This window comes from Melanotaenia boesemani, chromosome 17 (assembly GCF_017639745.1).
Source record: "Melanotaenia boesemani isolate fMelBoe1 chromosome 17, fMelBoe1.pri, whole genome shotgun sequence".
In the NCBI taxonomy this organism is placed as follows: Eukaryota; Metazoa; Chordata; class Actinopteri; order Atheriniformes; family Melanotaeniidae; genus Melanotaenia; species Melanotaenia boesemani.
Window position 1 is genome coordinate 23277675 of NC_055698.1, and position 13940 is coordinate 23291614.

Genomic DNA, 13940 nt, shown 5'->3' on the forward strand with positions numbered 1-13940 from the left:
AAACCTGGTTAGTTTGAGCCTCTTTGTGGCTTTTTGTGATTTTCTTTTTAATGTCGTTTTTCTAGTTTTTATGTGGTGGTGTTTTTCTTTCTTGTGAGTTTTAGTTTTTCTGCTGTTGTTTCCCATCTTTTGTAAATTAGATTCTGTTTGTACTTGTTATTCTGGCATCTCATTGTAGCCATTTTCTGTCTGCCCCTCTGTGTACATTTAGTTTATTAATTTAGATTCACTTTATAGTTTTTTTTTTCATTTTCTAAGCTCTGTGACTTATTAAACTGGAATTAAATGATCATGTAACTAATAAACCAAGGGGGGGACAAAAATAAAATCAAGATAAGTTGATAAAATCAGGTTTTCATTAAGGGAAATAAAAAACAATAACAGCACAAGTTTAGAGTTTAGATTTGGTTTTATTTAATTGTATTTTTGGAGAGGTGGTGGTGGTACTGTATGTTTCGTTTGACCCACTTAGGCCTGTGGAGCAACTGCCTCTGGAGCAGATTTATGATGACAGAAATCTGGGATGACAACACATAAGAGTGATATTAGATGTTTTTTAAAACCAGTTAAGTATTTATGATTGTTTATCTTGCTTATCTCCTTGTTCGCCGTACTGGTCACTCACCTGCGAGTCCGTCGTAAGTGTATGGTTTGTCATGAGGGAATCCCAGACACTCAGCCATTTTCTTAAGGTCATCATGGGCAGCTTTCATCTGCTCAACATCCCGATGTGACCCCTCCCTCCCTAATACAAAAACATGAACAAATATCAGTAAAATCTCACATTTTACCCAAACGTATCTGGGGTGAATGTGCATCACAACCACTGCAAGAGAAACATTGTTCTGTTGTTTAAGTTTTCTTTTGCAGTGTCATAAATATCAATTTCTTTGTTGGGCAAATAAACAATTTTGTGCATTACTGTAGCTTAGCAGGTATTTGTGCGATGAGGTTTTGTAGGTCATCAATAGGCAGTCGGTGCAGGTCTCATAGAAGTCCACACGACCTGTATCATTATGCTTCTGATCAACACCGTCCTTCTCCACTCCTAACACATAAATTACACAAATCAAGTGTAAGACACAAATAAAGCACTGAAAAACAACAACAACAACAAAAACCAAAATAAGAAAGTAGCACACATACAATAAACAATTATGACTGAATGATAACTCACTTTAGGACTTTTAAAACCTGACTGTCTGCTTGAATAAACCCTTGATCTTTAAACAAAGAATGATCTGACAAAATAACCATTTAAATATATCTGGGTAATAACTTTGGCTATATTTACATGCAAGATGGTGCTCAGAGAAATTAGAAGTGACAGGATGTCTGTAGCATTTTTTCATACAGTACACACTGTAATGAATAGAGCTTTTTAGAAAAAGCATCCATCCATCCCATCCATTTTCTATACCACTTAGTCCAGTTCGAGGTTGCAGTGGGCAGGAGCCTTTCCCAGCAATTAGCATTGTCCACCAACCGGAAAGTCGGTGGATCGACTCCAGGCTCCCCCTGACTCCATGCCGAAGTGTCCTAGGGCAAGACACTGAGCCCCACATTGTCTCCTGATACGCCTATCAGGGTATGAATCTATGTGAGAATGGCTGAAGGTGATATGTAGTGTAAAGCACTTTGGGTAGTCAACATGACTGGCAAAGTGCTATATAAGTACAGTCCCTTCACCATTGTACCCAGAGAGAACCCACGCATAGAAGGGGAGAACATGCAAACTCCACACAGAGAGGCCACTGTTACCAGTCGAGGCTTTGACCAGTGACCTTCTTGCTGTGAGACAGCAAATCAGTTTGATTGATTGCAAATCAATTCTGTTTTTATTACATTTTACAAAGTGTTTTTGGAATAGGGGTTTTATACTGTCTTCTACTATACTATACTACACTATACTATACTATACTATACTATACTATACTATACTATACTATACTATACTCAGTGTTTGACGGTTCAAGATTAATTGGTGTTTTTGAAGAAAACTTTAAAGAATAAGTCATGGACACCGAGCATACAGTACATCAAATTTATCACACAAGTAAGGTGAGTTTTCACGTGTAAGTTACTTACTGATGAAATCACATGGCAGTGTGTGGTGCTCAGTGCTGTTGTCAGACGGTACTGTCATGTTGATGAAGTATATAGTGCAGGAGTCAGGACTATCACAGAAAGCAACACAAAACAGTCAGAAAACAACAGTCAGCTGTCTCTCAGGCAAAATTTTTACTGTTTACCAATCACTGTGGCTCCTTCATTCACAGTTTAAATAGTCTAGGAGCTCGTTTTGGGCCGCTTATGATCATTTATAGTTTCTGTTAACTTCTACACAAGCTTATTTGGTCAATGTAAAGCTCTTTGAATGACTGATGTGCTTCTTACTGTGTCTGTTAATGATCATTCTGACTGGAAATAAATTATTTCTACTTTAAATGCTATTTAAATGATCCCTTTTATGAAAACTTACGGGAACCTGCTCCTCTCATTGTACATAATGGTTTTATTGTCAGGGCGGAGTTTGAACTCGACGTGGGAGCTGGATAATTGTGACAGCAAGCCATGGCCTTTCTCATGGTTGGAGACAGACCAGGCCAGAACCCACTCCCCAAAAATCTGCAAGAGGAGAATAATAAAAATCAAAGTAAGAGGAGAAGCTCCAGTGGAGGATGTACCCTGTGTTTCTTTGAGAATATAGGGGTTAAAAAAGGAAATTTGTCCAACACCATTGCTTCCAGTGTCAATAAAATGAAATATGACTGCAATTATTGTAATAGCTGTTGTGTCAGTAACAGATAAAATACTCAACAAGAAAACTCAAATTAAATATAATAAAGAAAAAACTCTAAATATAAGTAATGGAAATGTGGTTTACTAATCACTACTTTTATATAACTGATAGCAGCAAGATACAGATCAGACTAAATGATCATGTTTGGAACATGTTGGCTGAGCCTGACAGAACCACACTCACCTTCTCCAGATCTTTTGTCGGCAGCCTTTTGGTCAGACCAGCACACTCTTCTGCAGACGGTGCTGCATCTGAGCCGGTGACTGCCAGCAGCAGCAACAGCACTGCTCCCTTCACTCCGCTCATCATGCCCTGAGATGGAAAACAAACTGACCTGCACTGTGGTCTGTTAGGAATACAGACTGACAGGACAAATCCAAGTCAGTTTATAAAGGCTTGGGGCCTCTGCTGGCCTTTGGTTGGTCTAAAGATCATGTGTGCTTATTGGGTTTGCTCTCTGACTTGACTATTGTTATTTCAGCAATGGAAATATTTGTGAAGCCAAGATGATCATTTCTATTCCCACACAAGGCCATACCCACAGATGCACCTATTCTGAGAAGATTGCTTGACTTTAGATCAAATGTACTCTTTGATGAAAGGAGGAGCCCTTGTGACATAGAAATGTTGTGTCCACATTAGATCCACACACATCAAACAAAAAGAGTAAATCTACTGACCTCATGATCAAATTTACCATGTTAATTCAAATAGATTCATTCATATTTTTTTACCATCAAGTGTAATTTTCATTTTCTTTCCCCTTTTTGCAAAATGACAAAGTGACAGTTATAAAATGTCCTCTCATTCCATAACATGGTCATTTTCTTTAAAGATCTCTCTATTTTCCTAAAATCTATAGTTAGCATATAAATGAAATGAACATAGAGAGATTAACAACCACTCACACTCACAGCTAAGAAGAATTTAGTGTGACCAGTTAATCTAACTCCAGACAGAAAGGATACAGTTCAAACCACAGCCCAGGTTCAAACCAGTGACCTTCTTGCTGTGAGGCTGCGATGCTAACCACCACCAAGATATGGTTTTATTTTTTATTTTTTTCTATTTTCTTTTATCAAAAACTTTAGGGGCTGATTCTAAGCTCTGATGACATGATGGTAAGGTTTTTCCTGCTGATCCTGGCACCTTATCATATGTGGGTCACTAGTGGGAAGAGAGGCCTGTACCAGTGTTGACCAATCACATTTCAGGGGGAGATGGGCTGTATTGTTCCAATTCTGTGGCATTGTCGGGTTTACTAAGAACACTGATCCACTCAGTATTGATTTATTCAGGTTTTTGCAGCCTCTCTTTCACATTTGAACAGTCATCTGTTTGGTTTACGCTTATCAAGAAGTCAGTGACTTCCTGGTCACGCAGCTCAAGTTTGGCCAGCAGGCTTTCCTACTGAAAAACAAGTTATTATGATCAATTTGCCAAGAGTTTAGTAATTTGATAATAAGTAACACTGAATAATACTTTTATTTAGAAACACAGCACTTTTTGGAACCACAATGGAAAGTGCTTTACAGATAATGCAAGAATAAAACCAGGGATTATTTAAAAAGAAAATTAAAATATGAAAATTCAGATGTGTAAAATAGTTAAAAGACCAAGCAATAAAAGTGAGTTTTAAGAGTAGATTTAAAAGTACAAGGGTTAGATCACCTTAACAAACTGGGAGTTAGAAACTGGAGTCTTTCTACAGTATATTTTGCAAGGACAACAGATGCAATTTAGCTTTTGTGGCTAATTCTGGCATATTTACTGTGAAGCTTTTGCTCATATGTTGATTAATATGCATTGTCCTAAATAAATAAATAAATAAATAAAATAAATAAATTTAATTACATTTTTTTCTGTCATTTTATTGTTTTAAACTGCTTGTTTTATTATAATTTGATGTTTTATTTTATCTGTACAGCACTTTGGGTACCCTGGGATATGAGAAGGTGCTATATAAATAAAGGTTGATTGATTGATTGATAAAATCTTTTTCATTTAATTCAATTCAGTTCAGTTCAGTTAAATTCAGTTAAATTATACCAGTTTCAATACTATTTAATTCAGACTGTCAAAAAACATTAGCAGCTTATATTTGAATTTGTTTGCATTTTATAATGCAGCATCACAGTATCTGGTGCTATACACTGTTCATTCTTTGCATTAGCATATTTTGCATAGTGGGATCAAATGGAAAGAGATATACAGAGGACACACTCGCAGGCATTGGTTGACAGATTGGTGATGATTCAGATCTTTTTGTTATCCTGTGGTCAATATTGGTAACTACACCCATAATTAAGTGACAAATTCCATACAGTATACAGAAAGTCAAACTTCATGTGTTTTTATTTCTTAGTAAATCAGTAAAACTAGCAAGACTTCTTTTTTTCCTCAATTTGAATGATAGTTTTTACTAGATGTATAGTATGATATTGTTTGTTAAACGTCTCAACCAACAGAGTGACTGCTAACTAGCTGTTTTACTGCCAGGCATAAGTTCTAGCCAGAGATGGACTGACCATCAAGCATACAGAGGATTTTCCTGGTGGGCTGAAATGCTTTTATTTACATATTTTATAAATTTACAACTGTAAAAGTACTTTACAGATAATACAAGTAACAAAACAAGAAATTATTTCAAATATAAACATCTAAATATACAATTTCAGTAATAGTTAAAAGGCCAAAGTAGATTTTAAAAGTAGATTTAAAAGATTATCTGCTGGTATCTTTAGAAAGAGAAAGGGCTTTAATTTCAAACAGGGTTTTCTGCCCTCATCTGGTTAAAGGTTGTAACTACAACTACAATCGGGTTTGACAAATTACATCAAGGTTAAGTCAAACTAGAAGTAAAACTGGGAGATCTAAAGCATATAAATGTAGACCTTTAAATAGGCATGTGATGCCAAACAGTAGGTAACTGTTATCTGCTTGACTGGAAGATGCTGCTCTATTGCTGTCTCTACATGTCTCAACATTTCCCACTGATTCAGTGAAATTAGTGAATTGCAGCATTTTCTTTCATGTAAAAAATACACAATATAAGAATAAAAATATGTTATCATATGTCTACTGCTACTGTATTGATATAATATTAATTGCCTAATGTTAAAGGCTGCAGGGGCGCCTGATGTTATGATTGGGGGTTGAGGTGTCTGTAGAGACTCTAACCAATAAATACAACAACAGCAACAACAAAACAAAACAAAAATAACAAGATAACTCCTTGATCAAGACCTCTTCTTTAGTCTCGAACTACACAGGGGTTTCAGGCCTTATGTTAAAGCATGCACCCACTATTCTTTCTTTTTTTAAATCAGGAACTTTTTGGAAAAATTAAATATAACCTGCAAATGAACTAGTTCCTCCTTCGTGTATCAGGAGAATGTTTTTAGGGGAGCTCATCTGCTTTTCACAGGAGCCCAGCTCCCCTTTGCTCCCATATAATTTGAACCATATTTCTTCTCAAGACTTGTGATCAAAATGGGTCTTTATCAGAAGAGGAAAAATGGACTTGTCCCAAAAGGTTTTATTTTGGATTTTTGACATTGTGAGGGCCAAAGCTAACCCTAATCTATCTTTTTCACTAGTTCCTCCTTCGTGTATCAGGAGAATGTTTTTAACCTACTCCCAATTCATTCTTTATTCTTCATTTCCACCGCAGAGAGAGATTATTCTTTTGGGCATTGTCCTTTTGGCGAGTGTGTGGAGGGTCTGCTTGAACCCTCAGCTTCACCATCTGACCACTGTGATATTTTGGTGGCCTGAGTTGTGTGCCGAGGAAAGCAGGGGGTTGTCCCAGTTCGTGTTATCAACATTACTGTTGAGGAAATGATTTTGAGGGAGTGTATGAAAGTTGGCACACTGTACTCGGATGTAGAGGTGTAGGATAGTTTAGAGTAGGGTAAGAGGGACATGGGTCAGGAGTTCTCTTGGTCTCTATATGACTTGATTGAGCATTTGGGACTTTATCAGGGGTTGGGAAATTCTGAACGGTGAGCTGTCCAAAATCTGTTAAATAAGCATCTTTCTGTTTTTAGCACAGGTGATACAGATTTAGGAAGGACTCCACTTGTGAGACATACAATTGAAAAAGGGAATGCTGAGCCCATTAAACTGTAGCCACGTCGTGTCTCTCTTCATTTACAGGTTGGAGATGCACAATTTTACATTTTTAACAATCAGATGATTTTAGAAACTAATTTTCGACAGAAATATGATTAAACTTTTCTATAGTGAACTTGTTTCTGCTCTGGCTCAAAGATATTTCAGTCACTTTGAACAACACATGTTTTTTTTATCCTCAGACATTTAGAATAAAAACTACATCAATGAGATCAGATGTATGGATCTTCTTCTCCCAGCAACAATCCTGAAACCAGACTGATCCAGTCCAGAATGGACCTGAACTCAACATGATGATACAACAGCGGAAATTTCTGCTCCTCTTTCAGCTCCATGCTCCTCGCTAGACACGTTCACAACCACAAGCAGCTCCACGTCCAGCTCTTAGACAGATTCAACCTGCTGACGAGAGTCATTCGACTCCTGTAACAGCTTCCTGCATCGCCTCATGGTCCTGCAAAATTTTGGAGGACAAAATGAAAGTTGTTTACCAATGTTATCGTTATTTTCTCTCAGGTTAAATAGGGAACAGACCTTTCAACCAAGAGGCAGAATAATCCTCTAGGTCTGTTGAGTCAATGGCAGTCTACCCATTGATTCTAGAAAGGGGAGATGTGACGTTATAGCTTTGAAATAGGTAAACATAATATAGGTAAACATAATTACCTTTACAACGAGGTAAAGCTGTGCTTCTTCAGGAAGACCAACACAGCTAAATCTGTTGGTATTACCCCCGAATAAATACTGAAAAGATGTTCACTCTTGTTCTTGTGTTTCTTGGAGGATTGCAGTCTTCCACAGTAATAAAGCAAAAACTAATACTGACCGTTTTTACAATTTATTTATTTTACATGTCAGAGACCTCCATGAGGATCCCCCCCCATCTCATTGTAGCCATTTTCTGTCCGCCCCTCTGTGCACATATAGTTTATTAATTTAGAATCACTTTATAGTTTTTTTTTTTCATTTTCTAAGCTCTGTGACTTATTAAACTGGAATTAAATGATCATGTAACTAATAAACCAAGGGGGGGACAAAAATAAAATCAAGATAAGTTGATAAAATCAGGTTTTCATTAAGGGAAATAAAAAACAATAACAGCACAAGTTTAGAGTTTAGATTTGGTTTTATTTAATTGTATTTTTGGAGAGGTGGTGGTGGTACTGTATGTTTCGTTTGACCCACTTAGGCCTGTGGAGCAACTGCCTCTGGAGCAGATTTATGATGACAGAAATCTGGGATGACAACACATAAGAGTAATATTAGATGTTTTTAAAACCAGTTAAGTATTTATGATTGTTTATCTTGCTTGTCTCCTTGTTCGCCATATTGGTCACTCACCTGCGAGTCCGTCGTAAGTGTATGGTTTGTCATGAGGGTATCCCAGACACTCAGCCATTTTCTTAAGGTCATCATGGGCAGCTTTCATCTGCTCAACATCCCGATGTGACCCCTCCCTCCCTAATACATAAAAACATGAACAAATATCAGTAAAATCTCACATTTTACCCAAACTTATCTGGGGTGAATGTGCATCACAATCACTGCAAGAGAAACATTGTTCTGTTGTTTAAGTTTTCTTTTGCAGTGTCATAAATATCAATTTCTTTGTTGGGCAAATAAACAATTTTGTGCATTACTGTAGCTTAGCAGGTATTTGTACAATGAGGTTTTGTAGGTCATCAATAGGCAGTCGGCGCAGGTCTCATAGAAGTCCACATAACCTGTGTCATTATACTTCTGATCAACACCGTCCTTCTCCACTCCTAACACATAAATTACACAAATCAAGTGTAAGACACAAATAAATCACTGAAAAACAACAACAACAACAACAACAAAAAAAACAAAATAAGAAAGTAGCACACATACAATAAACAATAATGACTGAATGATAACTCACTTTAGGACTTTTAAAACCTGACTCTCTGCTTGAATAAACCCTTGATCTTTAACCACAGAACGATCTGACAAAATAACCACTTAAATACATCTGGGTAATAACTTTGGCTATATTTACATGCAAGATAGTGCTCAGAGAAATTAGAAGTGACAGGATGTCTGTAGCATTTTTTCATACAGTACACACTGTAATGAATAGAGCTTTTTAGAAAAAGCATCCATCCATCCCATCCATTTTCTATACCACTTAGTCTGGTTCGAGGTTGCAGTGGGCAGGAGCCTTCCCCAGCAATTAGCAAGCGAGAGGCAGAGTACACCTTGGACAGGTCGGCTGTCCATCACAGGGCCAACACAGAGAGGCGAACAGCCACAATAACCAAACATACATGTCTCAGGACGGTGGGAGGAAGCTGGCGTAGCTCAGGATGGGGAACTGTAGCTCAGGAGAAAGAGCAGTCGTCCACCAACCGGAAAGTCGGTGGATCGACTCCAGGCTTCCCCTGACTTCATGCCGAAGTGTCCTAGGGCAAGACACTGAGCCCCACATTGTCTCCTGATACGCCTATCAGGGTATGAATGTATGTGAGAATGGCTGAAGGTGATATGTAGTGTAAAGCACTTTGGGTAGTCAACATGACTGGCAAAGTGCTATATAAGTACAGTCCCATCACCATTGTACCCAGAGAGAACCCACGCATAGAAGGGGAGAACATGCAAACTCCACACAGAGAGGCCACTGTTACCAGTCGAGGCTTTGACCAGTGACCTTCATGCTGTGAGACAGCGGCGCTTTGTGAGATTTGCAAATCAATGCATTCTGTTTTTGGAATTGGGGTTTTATACTGTCTTCTACTATACTATACTATACTATACTATACTCATCCTCAGTGTTTGATGGTTCAAGATTAATTGGTGTTTTTGAAGAAAACTTTAAAGAATAAGTCATGCACACAGAGCATACAGTACATCAAATTTATCACACAAGTAAGGTGCCTTTTTGTGTGTAAGTTACTTACTGATGAAATCACATGGCAGTGTGTGGTGCTCAGTACTGTTGTCAGAGGGTACTGTCATGTTGCTGAAGTATATAGTGCAGGATTCAGGACTATCACAGAAAGCAACACAAAACAGTCAGAAAACAACAGTCAGCTGGCCCTCAGGCAAAATTTTTACTGTTTACCAATCACTGTGGCTCCTTCATTCACAGTTTAAATAGTCTAGGAGCTCATTTTGGGCCGCTTATGATCATTTACAGTTTCTGTTAACTTCTACAAAAAACCTGTTTGGTCAATGTAAAGCTGTTTGAACGACTGATGTGCTTCTTACTGTGTCTGTTAATGATCATTCTGACTGGAAATCAATTATTTCTACTTTAAATGCTATTTAAATGATCTCTTTTATGAAAACTTACGAGAACCTGTTCCTCTCATTGTACTCAATGGTTTTATTGTCAGGGAGGAGTTTGAACTCGACGTGGGAGCTGGATAATTGTGACAGCAAGCCATGGCCTTTCTCATGGTTGGAGACAGACCAGGCCAGAACCCACTCCCCAAAAATCTGCAAGAGGAGAATAATAAAAATAATAGTAAGAGGAGAAGCTCCAGTGGAGGATGTACCCTGTATTTCTTTGAGAATATAGGGGTTAAAAAAGGAAATTTGTCCAACACCATTGCTTCCAGTGTCAATAAAATGAAATATGACTGCAATTATTGTAATAGCTGTTGTGTCAGTAACAGATAAAATACTCAACAAGAAAACTCAAATTAAATATAATAAAGAAAAAACTCTAAATATAAGCAATGAAAATGTGGTTTACTAATCACTACTTTTATATAAGTGATAGCAGCAAGATACAGATCAGACTAAATGATCATGTTTGAAACATGTTGGCTGAGCCTGACAGAACCACACTCACCTTCTCCAGATCTTTTGTCGGCAGCCTTTTGGTCAGACCAGCACACTCTTCTGCAGACGGTGCTGCATCTGAGCCGGTGACTGCCAGCAGCAGCAACAGCACTGCTCCCTTCACTCCGCTCATCATGCCCTGAGATGGAAAACAAACTGACCTGCACTGTGGTCTGTTAGGAATACAGACTGACAGGACAAATCCAAGTCAGTTTATAAAGGCTTGGGGCCTCTGCTGGCCTTTGGTTGGTCTAAAGATCATGTGTGCTTAATGGGTTTGCTCTCTGACTTGACTATTGTTATTTTAGCAATGGAAATATTTGTGAAGCCAAGATGATCATTTCTATTCCCACACAAGGCCATACCCACAGATGCACCTATTCTGAGAAGATTGCTTGACTTTAGATCAAATGTACTCTTTGACGGAATGAGGAGCCCTTGTGACATAGAAATGTTGTGTCCACATTAGATCCACACACATCAAACAAAAAGAGTAAATCTACTGATCTCATGATTAATTTATGACTAGTTAATGACTGGACACTTTTGAACTTGCATCTCTGCACCTGGATGCTTTTTTTTTGCTGTGAAATCTCAAAATGTTCTGACACCACACACAGCAACTTTGCCAATAATCAATACAAGTGGTCAGGTCAATCTGGAATGCTTTAGTAAGTACAAAAACTGCTTATTTTCACCACCACTGTCTGAGTGTCTCAGTACTATGCACTGCATGTATTTCTGATGAAGTGTGTTGGTCCACACCAACTGTCTTGACACTGCTACGCAATAAAAGCAGGAAGTCCACCTCAGCTACTTTAACCCAAAATCTGCCCATGTAACATATTTCTGAGGTGTTTTAGGCATCTATCTGTGCTTCGGTCATAAAGGGCCATGAAAACTTAAGAGACTAATATTTTATTAGTCATATTTCAGAGTTTTTTATGTCACAGTCTGAGCAGCAACTCATTCTGAAGGTTACTTACCAAAGATCTTGCTCAACGTATGTCATCTCAGCTGTCTTTGACTCTGAAGTAGGGCTGCACCAGTATGGATACCAGTATTGGGTATTGGTCCGATACTATACACATGTACTAGTACTTGGAATTTATAAAAGTTTTCTGACACTACATAACCTGATACCAATGTAAAAAAATGATCAAATTTACCATGTTAATTCAAATAGATTAATTAATATTTTTTACCATCAAGTGTCATTTTTTTTATTTTCTTTCCCCTTTTTGCAAAATGACAAAGTGACAGTTATAAAATGTCCTCTTATTCCATAACATGGTCATTTTCTTTAAAGATCTCTCTATTTTCCTAAAATCTATAGTTAGCATATAAATGAAATGAACATAGAGAGATTAACAACCACTCACACTCACACCTAAGAAGAATTTAGTGTGACCAGTTAATCTAACTCCAGACAGAAAGGATACAGTTCAAACCACAGCCCAGGTTCAAACCAGTGACCTTCTTGCTGTGAGGCTGCGATGCTAACCACCACCAAGATATGGTTTTATTTTTTATTTTTTTCTATTTTCTTTTATCAAAAACTTTAGGGGCTGATTCTAAGCTCTGATGACATGATGGTAAGGTTTTTCCTGCTGATCCTGGCACCTTATCATATGTGGGTCACTAGTGGGAAGAGAGGCCTGTACCAGTGTTGACCAATCACATTTCAGGGGGAGATGGGCTGTATTGTTCCAATTCTGTGGCATTGTCGGGTTTACTAAGAACACTGATCCACTCAGTATTGATTTATTCAGGTTTTTGCAGCCTCTCTTTCACATTTGAACAGTCATCTGTTTGGTTTACGCTTATCAAGAAGTCAGTGACTTCCTGGTCACGCAGCTCAAGTTTGGCCAGCAGGCTTTCCTACTGAAAAACAAGTTATTATGATCAATTTGCCAAGAGTTTAGTAATTTGATAATAAGTAACACTGAATAATACTTTTATTTAGAAACACAGCACTTTTTGGAACCACAATGGAAAGTGCTTTACAGATAATGCAAGAATAAAACCAGGGATTATTTAAAAAGAAAATTAAAATATGAAAATTCAGATGTGTAAAATAGTTAAAAGACCAAGCAATAAAAGTGAGTTTTAAGAGTAGATTTAAAAGTACAAGGGTTAGATCACCTTAACAAACTGGGAGTTAGAAACCAGAGCCTTTCTACAGTATATTTTGCAAGTCATGGGTCATTTATGGTTGAGTGCATTCTCAACAAAACAGAACTGTTTCAAAGAATTGATTGTGATCACTGAAGAAATCAGTTGTGATTTTTAGATCTCTAAAATCTTAAATAAAAATGGAAGCTTAGAGATTGATATAAAATTGAGTGAGACTCATTCATTTAACATAAGTGGTTGGATAATGCCAAAGTTTCACAAAGTCAGTGGGACAATGGAAGCTATTTTATATCACTTACTGTTTGGGCACATCAGTTTCAAATGGAAGAATATAACCAAATATTGAAATCTTCTTCATTTAATTCAATTCAGTCAAATTCAGTTAAATTAAATCAGTTTCAATACTATTTAATTCAGACTGTCAAAAAACATTAGCAGCTTATATTTGAATTTGTTTGCATTTTATAATGCAGCATCACAGTATCTGGTGCTGTACACTGTTCATTCTTTGCATTAGCATATTTTGCATAGTGGGATCAAATGGAGAGAGATATACAGAGGACACACTCGCAGGCATTGGTTGACAGATTGGTGATGATTCAGATCTTTTTGTCATCCTGTGGTCAATATTGGTAACTACACCCATAATTAAGTGACAAATTCCGTACAGTATACAGAAAGTCAAACTTCATGTGTTTTTTTTTTCTTAGTAAATCAGTAAAACTAGCAAGACTTTTTTTTTCCTCAATTTGAATGATAGTTTTTACCAGATGTATAATATGATATTGTTTGTTAAACGTCTCAACCAACAGAGTGACTGCTAACTAGCTTTTTTACTGCCAGGCATAAGTTCTAGCCAGAGATGGACTGACCATCAGGCATACAGAGCATTTTCCTGGTGGGCTGAAATGCTTTTATTTACATATTTTATAAATTTACAACTGTAAAAGTACTTTACAGATAATACAAGTAACAAAACAAGAAATTATTTCAAATATAAACATCTAAATATACAATTTCAGAAACAGTTAAAAGGCCAAAGTAGATTTTAAAAGTAGAT

At 37.2% G+C, this 13940-nt stretch overlaps 1 protein-coding gene across 1 annotated transcript; it reads right to left on the minus strand.

Moving 5' to 3' along the window:
* Positions 1–390: 390 nt before the first annotated feature.
* Positions 391–10933, minus strand: LOC121628098 (saxitoxin and tetrodotoxin-binding protein 2-like). Its single transcript, XM_041967000.1, has 12 exons — positions 10755–10933; positions 10251–10396; positions 9856–9944; positions 8578–8703; positions 8279–8398; positions 8129–8172; positions 2987–3178; positions 2483–2628; positions 2089–2177; positions 923–1048; positions 626–745; positions 391–518 (listed from the first exon to the last, which is right to left on the minus strand). Exons 1-12 carry the CDS (start codon positions 10878–10880, stop codon positions 469–471), a joined length of 1374 nt encoding a protein of 457 aa, XP_041822934.1. The 5' UTR covers positions 10881–10933; the 3' UTR covers positions 391–468.
* Positions 10934–13940: the final 3007 nt, after the last annotated feature.

Bases quoted from the DNA above. Each gene is read 5' to 3' on its own strand.
- LOC121628098 (XM_041967000.1), bottom strand. From the start codon at position 10,880: ATGATGAGCGGAGTGAAGGGAGCAGTGCTGTTGCTGCTGCTGGCAGTC. The intron at 10,397-10,754 runs GTGAGTGTGGTT...CTCCTCTTGCAG, and splicing joins CGACAAAAGATCTGGAGAAG to ATTTTTGGGGAGTGGGTTCT. The intron at 8,399-8,577 runs GTAATGCACAAA...TTTATGTATTAG, and splicing joins CAAATACCTGCTAAGCTACA to GGAGGGAGGGGTCACATCGG.